General features: G+C 48.8%; 1 protein-coding gene across 1 annotated transcript; it reads left to right on the top strand.

Annotated features, from left to right (window-relative positions):
* Positions 1–9,971: 9,971 nt before the first annotated feature.
* On the top strand, positions 9,972–10,766 carry LOC138370347 (uncharacterized). Its single transcript, XM_069334676.1, has one exon. The coding sequence runs from the start codon at positions 9,972–9,974 to the stop codon at positions 10,764–10,766; it is 795 nt and encodes a 264-aa protein (XP_069190777.1).
* The last annotated feature ends 4,334 nt before the right edge of the window (positions 10,767–15,100 follow it).

Genomic DNA, 15,100 nt, shown 5'->3' with positions numbered 1-15,100 from the left:
AGACCCAAGCTTCCGAAATGGGGAGAAATGGGGAGAGAGAGAGAGATGATGTAAGGGGTCGTCTGGTAAGGGAAATAGATGGTGGTGTAAGGGTGGCTGATAGGGGAGGATAGGGGGTGATGTATGGGGGGGGAGGAGGATACTCAAGTTGGGAACGATTCATTTTAAACTTTTTTTTTCCAGCTTGGGGTCTGAGTGCAGTTTGAAGCCATGGCGGTGAATAGCGACTAAGTTGCGGGAAGGAGACATTAATGATAGTAATCGGATTAATTATAACACGGTGTTAACAGGAGAGAGATAGACAGCGCTTATACGCAGACACGCGCGCGCGCACACACACACACACACACACACACACACACACACACACACACACACACACACACACACACACACACACACACACACACACACACACACACAAAGTAGTTAGTAAACAGTTGATTGACAGTTGAGAGGCGGGCCGAAAGAGCAAAGCTCAACCCCTCGCAAACACAACTAGGTGAATACACACACACACACACACACACACACACACACACACACACACACACACACACACACACACACACACACACCAGTTATTTTTGGTTTTGAATCAATTCCCGGTGACGGTTGCCAGATATCGCCCGGAAACACGTGAATCGACAACACCCCCGCACCACCACGGCCCAACACCCCCGCACCACCACGGCCCAACACCCCCGCACCACCACGGCCCAACACCCCCGCACCACCACGGCCCAACACCCCCGCACCACCACGGCCCAACACCCCCGCACCACCACGGCCCAACACCCCCGCACCACCACGGCCCAACACCCCCGCACCACCACGGCCCAACACCCCCGCACCACCACGGCCCAACACCCCCGCACCACCACGGCCCAACACCCCCGCACCATCACGGCCCAACACCCCCGCACCACCACGGCCCAACACCCCCGCACCACCACGGCCCAACACCCCCGCACCACCACGGCCCAACACCCCCGCACCACCACGGCCCAACACCCCCGCACCACCACGGCCCAACACCCCCGCACCACCACGGCCCAACACCCCCGCATACAATACAACAAATACAACACCATTTCCATCACCCACGACAACAGCGGCACCATGATCGCCACTGCGATAATGGGGGCCTGACGGCTGAGTGGACAGCGCTCGGAATTCGTAGCCCAGAGGTTCCGGGTTCGATCCCCGGCGGTGGCGGAAACAAATGGGCAGAGTTTCTTTCATGCTGATTCGCCTCCTGTTCACCTAGCAGTAAATAGGTACCTGGGAGTTAGACAGCTGCTACGGGCTGCTTCCTGGGTGTGTGTAACAAAAAGGAGGCCTGGTCGAGGAAGCCATTACGACTATATAGCACTGTAAAGGAGTGATAAGGATTAGAGATAAGGATTTGGGATGGGACGGGGGAAAGTAATGGTGTCCAACCACTTGTGGACGGTCGGGGATTGAACACTTATCTGCATGAAGCGAGACCGTCGCTCTACCGTCCATCCCAAAGTGATTGGGCAACCGAATGAGGAATGAATTTGAAGTATGTGGAGAAAATCTTTGACAATGTGATGGCAAATTTTCATTTGTGATGTCAAATCGTGTTTACATTTACAAGTGTAAATGTAAACACTATCCATTTTCATACTATGAGGAGAGTACAGAGTAGAACATCAGCTAATAATAAATAGATGGATAAGAAACGAAGTGTTGAGATAGACTCTTAAAAATTGGGAAAGTTGCAGGCATCGAAATTTTAAAAATGATTTAAATACAGCGGTGAAAAGGGAATGGAACGAGAAGAATTCGCAGCAGGCGTGAGAAAATTCCAGCATGCGTGGGAAGAATCCAGCAAGCGTGGGAAGAATCCAGCAAGCGTGGGAAAATGGTACTTTACCAGATTACTGGAAGAGCTGCAATTGTGTCATTGTACCAAGATATCGAAAAATGTAATGAGACATGATTACTTCGACTAATGAACAACTAGTGAACGACTAGAGATTAACTATCAACCACAAACGGCTTACGGAAAGTTCAACAAAGGAGAAACTCAAACCACACATTATTTTCTTAGTTATCTCCATCTTCCTCCTGCTCCAAATCGTTCTTACTCAAGGGGGTGTTATCCTCGAGTTTCTGGCTATCCCTCGAGGGGTGATGCAGGAGGTATGTCCACACCTCGCCCTCAAGTGGAAGAGCAACTCCAGGAACTTAGTCTCCCTCACAAACCCTGCCAGTCTAGACTTGTGTCTCATCTTTCCCTGAGGTTGGATATCTTCTAAGGAAGCAGCGGAGGTCGTCTTGGATATCGATACCGTGAGAGATAGAGAGGACCAGCCCAGGTACCAGCTCTTGCGTATTGTTTGTGGTGGTGTTGTGGTGTTGGTGGTGGGTGTTGGTGGTGCTGTTGTGGTGTTGATGGTGGGTGTTGGTGGTGTTGGTGGTGGGTGTTGGTGGTGCTGTTGTGGTGTTGATGGTGGGTGTTGGTGGTGCTGTTGTGGTGTTGGTGGTGGGTGTTGGTGGTGCTGTTGTGGTGTTGATGGTGGGTGTTGGTGGTGTTGGTGGTGGGTGTTGGTGGTGCTGTTGTGGTGTTGATGGTGGGTGTTGGTGGTGCTGTTGTGGTGTTGGTGGTGGGTGTTGGTGGTGCTGTTGTGGTGTTGATGGTGGGTGTTGGTGGTGTTGGTGGTGGGTGTTGGTGGTGCTGTTGTGGTGTTGATGGTGGGTGTTGGTGGTGCTGTTGTGGTGTTGGTGGTGGGTGTTGGTGGTGGGTGTTGGTGGTGGTGTTGTGGTGTTGGTGGTGGGTGTTGGTGGTGGGTGTTGGTGGTGGGTGTTGGTGGTGCTGTTGTGGTGTTGGTGGTGGGTGTTGGTGGTGGGTGTTGGTGGTGCTGTTGTGGTGTTGGTGGTGGGTGTTGGTGGTGCTGTTGTGGTGTTGGTGGTGGGTGTTGGTGGTGGGTGTTGGTGGTGCTGTTGTGGTGTTGATGGTGGGTGTTGGTGGTGCTGTTGTGGTGTTGATGGTGGGTGTTGGTGGTGGGTGTTGGTGGTGGTGTTGTGGTGTTGGTGGTGGGTGTTGGTGGTGCTGTTGTGGTGTTGATGGTGGGTGTTGGTGGTGCTGTTGTGGTGTTGATGGTGGGTGTTGGTGGTGGGTGTTGGTGGTGGGTGTTGGTGGTGCTGTTGTGGTGTTGATGGTGGGTGTTGGTGGTGGGTGTTGGTGGTGGTGTTGTGGTGTTGGTGGTGGGTGTTGGTGGTGCTGTTGTGGTGTTGATGGTGGGTGTTGGTGGTGCTGTTGTGGTGTTGATGGTGGGTGTTGGTGGTGGGTGTTGGTGGTGGTGTTGTGGTGTTGGTGGTGGGTGTTGGTGGTGCTGTTGTGGTGTTGATGGTGGGTGTTGGTGGTGCTGTTGTGGTGTTGATGGTGGGTGTTGGTGGTGCTGTTGTGGTGTTGATGGTGGGTGTTGGTGGTGCTGTTGTGGTGTTGGTGGTGGGTGTTGGTGGTGCTGTTGTGGTGTTGATGGTGGGTGTTGGTGGTGGGTGTTGGTGGTGCTGTTGTGGTGTTGATGGTGGGTGTTGGTGGTGCTGTTGTGGTGTTGATGGTGGGTGTTGGTGGTGCTGTTATGGTGTTGATGGTGGGTGTTGGTGGTGCTGTTGTGGTGTTGATGGTGGGTGTTGGTGGTGGGTGTTGGTGGTGGTGTTGTGGTGTTGGTGGTGGGTGTTGGTGGTGGGTGTTGGTGGTGCTGTTGTGGTGTTGATGGTGGGTGTTGGTGGTGGGTGTTGGTGGTGCTGTTGTGGTGTTGATGGTGGGTGTTGGTGGTGCTGTTGTGGTGTTGATGGTGGGTGTTGGTGGTGCTGTTATGGTGTTGATGGTGGGTGTTGGTGGTGCTGTTGTGGTGTTGATGGTGGGTGTTGGTGGTGGTGTTGTGGTGTTGGTGGTGGGTGTTGGTGGTGGGTGTTGGTGGTGCTGTTGTGGTGTTGATGGTGGGTGTTGGTGGTGGGTGTTGGTGGTGCTGTTGTGGTGTTGATGGTGGGTGTTGGTGGTGCTGTTGTGGTGTTGATGGTGGGTGTTGGTGGTGCTGTTATGGTGTTGATGGTGGGTGTTGGTGGTGGTGTTGTGGTGTTGGTGGTGGGTGTTGGTGGTGCTGTTGTGGTGTTGATGGTGGGTGTTGGTGGTGCTGTTGTGGTGTTGATGGTGGGTGTTGGTGGTGCTGTTGTGGTGTTGATGGTGGGTGTTGGTGGTGCTGTTGTGGTGTTGGTGGTGGGTGTTGGTGGTGCTGTTGTGGTGTTGATGGTGGGTGTTGGTGGTGGGTGTTGGTGGTGCTGTTGTGGTGTTGATGGTGGGTGTTGGTGGTGGGTGTTGGTGGTGCTGTTGTGGTGTTGATGGTGGGTGTTGGTGGTGCTGTTGTGGTGTTGATGGTGGGTGTTGGTGGTGCTGTTATGGTGTTGATGGTGGGTGTTGGTGGTGCTGTTGTGGTGTTGATGGTGGGTGTTGGTGGTGGGTGTTGGTGGTGGTGTTGTGGTGTTGGTGGTGGGTGTTGGTGGTGGGTGTTGGTGGTGCTGTTGTGGTGTTGATGGAGGGTGTTGGTGGTGGGTGTTGGTGGTGCTGTTGTGGTGTTGATGGTGGGTGTTGGTGGTGCTGTTGTGGTGTTGATGGTGGGTGTTGGTGGTGCTGTTATGGTGTTGATGGTGGGTGTTGGTGGTGCTGTTGTGGTGTTGATGGTGGGTGTTGGTGGTGGTGTTGTGGTGTTGGTGGTGGGTGTTGGTGGTGGGTGTTGGTGGTGCTGTTGTGGTGTTGATGGTGGGTGTTGGTGGTGGGTGTTGGTGGTGCTGTTGTGGTGTTGATGGTGGGTGTTGGTGGTGCTGTTGTGGTGTTGATGGTGGGTGTTGGTGGTGCTGTTATGGTGTTGATGGTGGGTGTTGGTGGTGCTGTTGTGGTGTTGATGGTGGGTGTTGGTGGTGGGTGTTGGTGGTGGTGTTGTGGTGTTGGTGGTGGGTGTTGGTGGTGGGTGTTGGTGGTGCTGTTGTGGTGTTGATGGTGGGTGTTGGTGGTGGGTGTTGGTGGTGCTGTTGTGGTGTTGATGGTGGGTATTGGTGCTGCTGTTGTGGTGTTGATGGTGGGTGTTGGTGGTGGGTGTTGGTGGTGCTGTTGTGGTGTTGATGGTGGGTGTTGGTGGTGCTGTTGTGGTGTTGATGGTGGGTGTTGGTGGTGGGTGTTGGTGGTGCTGTTGTGGTGTTGATGGTGGGTGTTGGTGGTGCTGTTGTGGTGTTGATGGTGGGTGTTGGTGGTGGGTGTTGGTGGTGCTGTTGTGGTGTTGATGGTGGGTGTTGGTGGTGGGTGTTGGTGGTGCTGTTGTGGTGTTGATGGTGGGTGTTGGTGGTGGGTGTTGGTGGTGCTGTTGTGGTGTTGATGGTGGGTGTTGGTGGTGCTGTTGTGGTGTTGATGGTGGGTGTTGGTGGTGCTGTTATGGTGTTGATGGTGGGTGTTGGTGGTGCTGTTGTGGTGTTGATGGTGGGTGTTGGTGGTGCTGTTGTGGTGTTGATGGTGGGTGTTGGTGGTGCTGTTGTGGTGTTGATGGTGGGTGTTGGTGCTGCTGTTGTGGTGTTGATGGTGGGTGTTGGTGGTGGGTGTTGGTGGTGCTGTTGTGGTGTTGATGGTGGGTGTTGGTGGTGCTGTTGTGGTGTTGATGGTGGGTGTTGGTGGTGCTGTTATGGTGTTGATGGTGGGTGTTGGTGGTGCTGTTGTGGTGTTGATGGTGGGTGTTGGTGGTGCTGTTGTGGTGTTGATGGTGGGTGTTGGTGGTGCTGTTGTGGTGTTGATGGTGGGTGTTGGTGCTGCTGTTGTGGTGTTGATGGTGGGTGTTGGTGGTGGGTGTTGGTGGTGCTGTTGTGGTGTTGATGGTGGGTGTTGGTGGTGGGTGTTGGTGGTGCTGTTGTGGTGTTGATGGTGGGTGTTGGTGGTGCTGTTGTGGTGTTGATGGTGGGTGTTGGTGGTGCTGTTGTGGTGTTGATGGTGGGTGTTGGTGGTGGGTGTTGGTGGTGCTGTTGTGGTGTTGATGGTGGGTGTTGGTGGTGCTGTTGTGGTGTTGATGGTGGGTGTTGGTGGTGCTGTTATGGTGTTGATGGTGGGTGTTGGTGGTGCTGTTGTGGTGTTGATGGTGGGTGTTGGTGGTGCTGTTGTGGTGTTGATGGTGGGTGTTGGTGGTGCTGTTGTGGTGTTGATGGTGGGTGTTGGTGGTGCTGTTGTGGTGTTGATGGTGGGTGTTGGTGGTGCTGTTGTGGTGTTGATGGTGGGTGTTGGTGGTGCTGTTGTGGTGTTGATGGTGGGTGTTGGTGGTGGGTGTTGGTGGTGCTGTTGTGGTGTTGATGGTGGGTGTTGGTGGTGGGTGTTGGTGGTGGGTGTTGGTGGTGCTGTTGTGGTGTTGATGGTGGGTGTTGGTGGTGCTGTTGTGGTGTTGATGGTGGGTGTTGGTGGTGCTGTTGTGGTGTTGATGGTGGGTGTTGGTGCTGCTGTTGTGGTGTTGATGGTGGGTGTTGGTGCTGCTGTTGTGGTGTTGATGGTGGGTGTTGGTGGTGCTGTTGTGGTGTTGATGGTGGGTGTTGGTGGTGCTGTTGTGGTGTTGATGGTGGGTGTTGGTGGTGCTGTTGTGGTGTTGATGGTGGGTGTTGGTGGTGCTGTTGTGGTGTTGATGGTGGGTGTTGATGGTGGTGTTGCAGCTGCTGTCCTGGCAGCTCTGGTCCTGTTTCTGCTCTACACTTGGGTCTGAGTGCTTTGGGCAATGATATTGCTGCTGTTTATGTCGTTATAATGACACTGTTTGGGTCGTGATCATTGTAGTTTGTGATAATGGCAATGTTTCGGTCGTGTCGGGGGGGGGGGGGGGGGGGGTTAGGGGTAAAAATGCTGTTTCGGTCGTGTCGGAGGGGGGGGGGGGCGGTTAGGGGGTAAAAATGCGGTTTCGGTCGTGGTAATGATCCCGTATTTTGCTGTCGTGTAGGTAAGAGTCTTATTTCTATCATGTTGTTGTTGGTAAATATCTTTTATAGTGAGGGTGGGAGTGTGTCAGACCTTTTATAGTGAGGGTGGGAGTGTGTCAGACCTTTTATAGGGAGGGTGGGAGTGTGTCAGACCTTTTATAGTGAGGGTGGGAGTGTGTCAGACCTTTTATAGTGAGGGTGGGAGTGTGTCAGACCTTTTATAGTGAGGGTGGGAGTGTGTCAGACCTTTTATAGTGAGGGTGGGAGTGTGTCAGACCTTTTATAGTGAGGGTGGGAGTGTGTCAGACCTTTTATAGTGAGGGTGGGAGTGTGTCAGACCTTTTATAGTGAGGGTGGGAGTGTGTCAGACCTTTTATAGTGAGTGTAGAGGTGTAACAGACCTTTTATAGAGATGTGTGTGGGTGTAATAGATCTTTTATAGTGAGTGTGGGGGTGTAATAGATCTTTTATAGTGAGTGTGGGGGTGTGTCAGACATTTTATAGTGAGTGTAGGGTGTGTCAGAGCATTTATAGTGAGGGTAGAGGTGTAACAGATCTTTTATAGTGAGGGTAGAGGTGTAACAGATCTTTTAAAGTGAGTGTGGGGGTGTGTCAGACCTTTTATAGTGAGTGTGGGGGTGTGTCAGACATTTTATAGTGAGTGTAGGGTGTGTCAGAGCTTTTATAGTGAGGGTAGAGGTGTAACAGATCTTTTATAGTGAGGGTAGAGGTGTAACAGATCTTTTAAAGTGAGTGTGGGGGTGTGTCAGACCTTTTATAGTGAGTGTGGGGGTGTGTCAGACCTTTTATAGTGAGTGTGGGGGTGTAATGTGCCCACAACTTCAAGAGTACACAGAGCACTAGGGTGTAGGGAGGTCTTGATGCACTTAATTGGCTCATTAGCTGTGTCCTCAGTCTTCCTCCTCCGTGGAGGCGCAATTAGGCCCAAGTCGAGGCCCGAATAGGTAAACAAATAGGTAATTAACTAGATAAACAAGTAGGTAAGCAGACAGGTAAACATTAAGGTAAATATCTAGAAACTCTGATGATGGTTAGTTATGGGTTATGGATGTACTTCTTGCTGCCTTTCCCTCTCGTCTCTTACTCCCTTTCCTTCATGTCTCCTCTTATATTTCCCCACCCTCGATTTTCCCTTTCCATTTCCCCCTCCCTTCCCCTTCTCCGCCCTGATAGCCCTGATCAGGTATCTGTCACGGCTGGTCACCAGGGAGCAGGGGATCAAGAAGAGCATCTCTAGGTGTGTAAGCTTTCCTGGAGTAGCTGCTTGGGGGAGGTGTGTAGGTGTGTGTGGGGGGGGTGGTGTGGGTGTGTGTAGGTGTGTGGGTGTGTGTGGGGAGGGGGTTGAGCTCTAGCTCTTCATACCCCGCCTCCTGGCCAGTCATACCTGGCGTGTTATTAGTGCCTTAGACATTGTATCACTTACCTCATATTTTCTTGTTCAAGATGTGGATGGAATTGGCTTCAATAACCACTTCAGTACCTAACGACCATTCGTACAGGGAACGAGAAGTTCCTCACTTGTCTTCGTCTCAATTGCAGTTTCCTCTGATCTTCTTTTGTCTTGCCTGTTTTTTTTTATTTAAATGGGCTTCATTTATACATTTTATTTTTCTCGAGATCTTGTACGTAGTTATCATATGCTCTCAGTTTCGCCTCTCCTCTGAGGTTGAGCGGGAGAGTTCTCTCAACCTGTCACCATATTTGAGGCCTCTCAAGTATTAATCTAGTTGCTAATCCTTTGAGTTTTCTCTCAAGTTTCTGTTTGTGCTTCACAAGGTTTGGGTTCCTTGCTGGAGCTGCATACTCAAGTAATGGTCTCACGTAGGTGTTTTAGACTTGAAAGCAGCGTCTGGGATCCTCTCGGACGTAGGTTCGAACCCTCGTCACGGCCCTTGTGGATTTGTTCGTTTGTTTACGTCTCCTATCTCCCTCAACCATTCTCATTAGTTTACACTTATTTGGATTGAATTCCAGCAGCCATTAATCTGCCGTCTCCTACGGTCCGTTAAGGTGCTCTACAGTGTTCTTCAGTGCTTACTCTCCTCGTTAACTTTGCATCACCGACGAGGGCAGTTACATAAAAAAAGAGCACTGGCCGTAGGATAGAGCCCTGTGGAACACCACTTTCCACTCCTCTACAGCCTGACATATCCTCTCTCACTATGACCCTCTGTTTCCTATCCGTAAGGTATTCCCTTACCCAGACCAGGGCCTATCCTGTTATACTCCATCTAGTGTATCAGTCTTTTGTGTGCAAAATTATTTGTGATACACACAAAACTAATTTGTGTGTATCTAAAGCAATCTGTTTTTGGCAGGCTATAAACAGTTTACCCATCCTTATCTTGTCTTATTTTTGGTAACTCAAGTTTGTTAAGCATGATTTCCCTCTCTGAAGGGAAGATTTCCCTCTCTGAAGGGAAGATTTCCCTCTCTGAAGGGAAGATTTCCCTCTCTGAAGGGAAGATTTCCCTCTCTGAAGGGAACATTTCCCTCTCTGAAGGGAACATTTCCCTCTCTGAAGGGAACATTTCCCTCTCTGAAGGGAACATTTCCCTCTCTGAAGGGAACATTTCCCTCTCTGAAGGGAACATTTCCCTCTCTGAAGGGAACATTTCCCTCTCTGAAGGCTTATTGTGTCTCTGTTATCAAACTTTCTCTCGCTAAATTGTCTACAATCATTTTCCTGATTACTTTTTTTTCCTTGGATTTTGCATGGAAAGTATATTAATGACGCTGGTCTGTGGTTTAAGTGGTTCATATCTTTTTTTCCCTTGAATATTGGAGTCATATTTGTTTTTTTTTCTAAATTTCTGGTAGTTCTCACGTGTCAGATGTGGTGTGGCGAGGTTTAGTTAGTGAGTCAAAGTCCTTGTGGTCTCCTTCGGTATCTAAGGTGATATGTGGTCTGTTCCTAGTTCTTTGGTTACACCAAGTGCCTAAAGGTGTCTTTGTACTTCTGGTCCATATACTCCTCCAGTATGGCAATTTGGTCCACCTACTCCTCCAGTATGGCAACTTGGTCCACATATTTCTTCAGTATGGCAACTTGGTCCACCTACTCCTCCAGTATGGCAACTTGGTCCACCTACTCCTCCAGTATGGCAACTTGGTCCACCTACTCCTCCAGTATGGCAACTTGGTCCACATATTTCTTCAGTATGGCAACTTGGTCCACCTACTCCTCCAGTATGGCAACTTGGTCCACCTACTCCTCCAGTATGGCAATTTGGTCCACCTACTCCTCCAGTATGGCAACTTGGTCCACCTACTCCTCCAGTATGGCAACTTGGTCCACCTACTCCTCTAGTATGGCAACTTGGTCCACCTACTCCTCCAGCATGGCAACTTGGTCCACATATTCCTTCAGTATGGCAACTTGGCCCACCTACTCCTCCAGTATGGCAACTTGGTCCACCTACTCCTCCAGTATGGCAACTTGGTCCACCTACTCCTCCAGTATGGCAACTTGGTCCACATATTTCTTCAGTATGGCAACTTGGTCCACCTACTCCTCCAGTATGGCAACTTGGTCCACCTACTCCTCCAGTATGGCAACTTGGTCCACCTACTCCTCTAGTATGGCACCTTGGTCCACCTACTCCTCCAGTATGGCAACTTGGTCCACCTACTCCTCCAGTATGGCAACTTGGTCCACCTACTCCTCCAGTATGGCAACTTGGTCCACATATTCCTTCAGTATGGCAACTTGGTCCACCTACTCCTCCAGTATGGCACCTTGGTCCACCTACTCCTCCAGTATGGCAACTTCTTGACGTGCCGCGTGTCTTAACATAACCCATTAACATATAGGCTCTACGCGAAGACTTGGATCAATAATTGATGGATTGCCAGTCTTCGCAAAGTACCCGGGAATCCCTCTTTCACGCTCCCTTTGCAATCATTTTTCTTCGTGTTTTCTTAGTAAAGAAGAAAGATCTGTCGTTGTGTTGGGAGGGTTTCTTGCTCGCGTCGTCGTCGTCGTCCTCAGAGAACTGGCATCGACTCTGCGTCGTTGAAGAATGTTGAGAAGCTTCCATTGAGCCAGTTCTCTTTTCTTCGGTTCGGGCTCCACGTGTGAGAAATAATCTTGCAAATTAGTTTGAATCAGTTGCATCTCAAGGCTATTTCTGTCCATTTGGAGTTGTGAACGGTGTTGCAGAATGCCATTTTCTACGACAAAAAATTGATTTTTCAATCAATTAATCAACTGGCGTTGATTGAAATTGCAGTAGGGCTCGTGACCCCCTGGCGACCTGGGTTCGAATCCCTCTGAAAGGGTTATCGTCGTGACATCATTGATGACGAGAGGGCCAACGACCAATCATGAAGGATGTTGAATTATCTAGACCAGTCCAATGCAGCCTATGACGTCATTACTCATCTGGTCAATTACCAGTTTGGCGAGGGGGGTCGAGGGGACCGAGGCATGCCATAATGACCCCAACGGCCGCTGTGCCCAAGGGCGGGAACCCTCCATGACGGAATGCCACGTGGAGTGACGGTTGAGCATCTTAGGTGCGGGACTCCGCTGCCAGACGCACCACCGCTGCTGCTGCCGGGGCTTTTGTGGAGGATAACAACTGGCTGGTGTTATCCTGGACGACTGCTGCCAGGTACACAATGGTGCCCTTGATTACCGCCACCCACACCTACCTCATACTCTCTCTCTCTCTCTCTCTCTCTCTCTCTCTCTCTCTCTCTCTCTCTCTCTCTCTCTCTCTCTCTCTCTCATAGTCTCATTCTCTCTCTCTCTTTCATACTCTCTCTCTCTCTCTCTCTCTCTCTCTCTCTCTCTCTCTCTCTCTCTCTCTCTCTCTCTCTCTCTCTCTCTCTCTCTCTCTCTCTCTCTCTCTCTCTCTTTCATACTCTCTCTCTCTCTCTCTCTCTCTCTCTCTCTCTCTCTCTCTCTCTCTCTCTCTCTCTCTCTCTCTCTCTCTCTCTCTCTCTCTCTCTCTCTCTCTCTTTCATACTCTCTCTCTCTCTCTCTCTCTCTCTCTCTCTCTCTCTCTGTCTCTCTCTCTCTCTCTCTCTCTCTCTCTCTCTCTCTCTCTCTCTCTCTCTCTCTCTCTCTCTCTCTCTCTCTCTCTCTCTCTCTCTCTCTCTCTCTCTCTCTCTTTCATACTCTCTCTCTCTCTCTCTCTCTCTCTCTCTCTCTCTCTCTCTCTCTCTCTCTCTCTCTCTCTCTCTCTCTCTCTCTCTCTCTCTCTCTCTCTCTTTCCTCTCTACAGAAAGGCGATTGGAGGAGAGTAGAGAGGGAAAGAGAGAGGGTGGAGACAGGAGAGAAGAAGGAAGAAGGGGGAGAGGTAAGAGAAGGGGTAGAGATGCTGAAGGAGAGGGGGCAGAAAGGTGGAGAGAAAAAGGACAGGAAAAGATAGGTCTGCCAGAGGGAGAAACAAGGATCTTGGGGAAAAAAGGTAGAGAGGGGCGGAGAGAGGAAGGGGTGAGAGGATAGAGAAAGAGAGATGAGAGAGGAGGAAATTGGGATAGAGGGGGGGGGGAGAATTAGAAAACAAGATGGAGCGGGGAATAGGGAGGAGAGAGACCCGGGCGCAGCAGGGTAACCCCTCCTAGTAAACTCATAGCATAAAGAAATAATAATAATAATAATAATAATAATAATTATAATAAATAAACAATTTTGGTCACTCTGACCTCAGCCCAATTTGACCTTTGACCTTTAACCTATTTAACTATGACATGTAATCATCAATGATCGTATTACACATATTCATACATACATAAATACATATATACATATGCCCATGAATACATGGGGTATGTTGCTATAAGTCCTGGAGATAAATCTTCGAACAATATACATGGGTTTTATAAAGCAGATTTCCTAGATTATTTCCTAGATTTTCCTAGAAGCAGATTATTTTTTAGATTTTCCCAGAACCAGATTATTTGTTAGATTTCCCTAGAACCATATTATTTTTTAGATTTTCCTAGAAGCAGATTATTTCCTAGATTTTCCTAGATTATGTTACAGAATTCTCGAAGCCGGGGCATGCCCAGACAAGGGAATTTACACATATACAAACCAACTAATTAATACAAATGTGTAGATATGAAAAATCAACTCACTAATACGAACGTTTAGATACATAAACTAATTCGCTAATACGACTGTACAGATGCGTAAACCAACTTACTAATACATCTGGCTGATGGATACGAGTGAATTTCGTGGGGGGGGGGGGGGATAGGCACACAAGGTACAAGTGACAGGATGAACAACCCAGCGGGTTTTCTTCCTATTGGGGAGTGTTGCACATGCTGCTATGGCGGTGTGTCCACTCAGGATGAATGGCGCTGCCCCAATAAACTCAAATTAAATTAAATTAAGGTGAGGATCATGTGTGCGTGTGTACTCACCTAGTTGTGCTTGCGGGGGTTGAGCTTTGGCTCTTTGGTCCCGACTCTCTCAGTTGTCAATCAACTGGTGTACAGATTCCTGAGCCTACTGGGCTCTATCATATCTACACTTGAAACTGTGTATGGAGTCAGCCTCCACCACATCACTGTCTAATGCATTCCACCTGTTAACTACTCTGACACTGAAACAATTCTTTCTAACGTCTCTGTGGTTCATCTGGGTACTAAGTTTCCACCTGTGTCCCCTTGTTCGTGTCCCACCCGTGTGTGTGTGTGTGTGTGTGTGTGTGTGTGTGTGTGTGTGTGTGTGTGTGTGTGTGTGTGTGTGTGTGTGTGTGTGGAGGGGGGGGGGGGTCACATCTCTCAAACTATCACTCGGGAACTAGTCAGTAACATCTCCGTCTCTGTGAGGGAAAGTTGTCAACGTTTCATCTCCTGCTGCTCCTAATATCTTCTCGCTTCTCCTATTTTTACAGCTTTGATCTTTTCCCTTTAAGTTCCAGAAGCCATTAATCTGACCATTTTCTGAAATATGTCGTGATCCTCTTGCATTCATTCCCAGTCTCTCTCTCTCCAAACTTAGTTTAATAAGTATGTATAGTCTCCAAACATGGATATGAAAAACATATCGTCTTTGTGAGATAGATTGGGCGCCTGACAGCTGAGTAGACAGCGCTTCGGATTCGACAGGGACCTTGGATGCAGTGAGCATTTCCTCTCTGGATCGCCACACTAAGGCGCTGAAAGAGAAAACGATATATATATATATATATATATATATATATATATATATATATATATATATATATATATATATATATATATATTTCTGACTGCATCGCACACCTCTTGACATTCATCCATACAGACACGAGCCAGTTCTCACTAACCATGGATCGTCAACCCAAGTTGTCTTGTAGTTTGTGCATTGTCAGCTAAGTTAAAAAAAAAGTTGTTGTCTTGTCTATATATTGAAATCGTTGGGCTGGCAATCTCCGAGTGGGCATTGTGTTTATAGAATACCACGTTGCAAGAGGGGGGGGGGGAATATATCATTGCTAGCAATTTAAAATTCCAATAAAATTACACAATTCTTATCATATTAGTTCTTTATTTGTCATATGTAGGAAAAATTGGGCGTTTTCTCTCAACTTGGATTCCGTCAAATTATTCTCTTGTGCGTGAATGTTGAGTTACTTGATGTGTTGTATTGCGAGGTATTGCAAGGAGGGATCGCTTTGTGTTGTAAGGAAGATTACTATTCAACTGTGATTTTTGAAAATGAATCCTTTTTGCTCTTTGTGGAAGTTGTCAGTGGTGAGGGGGGGTGGGGGGGGGGTAGAGAAGGTGGTGACCTCCAGTGAAATGTTGCTTAGAACGGTGTGTTCAAAGTGTTCAGTGAGGATCTACAAGGTCTCCTCTGAGTACTCTCTATTTTCTTCTCCGAGGCAATGGGTCCCTGCAATTGCACCAGAGGGGGTACCCATATATATATATATATATATATATATATATATATATATATATATATATATATATATATATATATATATATATATATATATATATATATATATATATACACACACATTAGTGTCAGTTTCTGGAAGCCTATAAATAGAACTGTTCCATATCCGAATATTTGTAGGTGTATCTGGTGACGATGTCGCCCAATTAGTGGGAATAACTGGCGCTTTACAGTCGCTGTAAATACGATGTTTTGGGCAAG

Source organism: Procambarus clarkii, chromosome 4 (genome assembly GCF_040958095.1).
Source record: "Procambarus clarkii isolate CNS0578487 chromosome 4, FALCON_Pclarkii_2.0, whole genome shotgun sequence".
Lineage (NCBI taxonomy): Eukaryota > Metazoa > Arthropoda > Malacostraca > Decapoda > Cambaridae > Procambarus > Procambarus clarkii.
The sequence above is the reverse complement of the archived record's forward strand: the minus strand, read 5'-3'. Positions and strand labels throughout refer to the sequence as shown.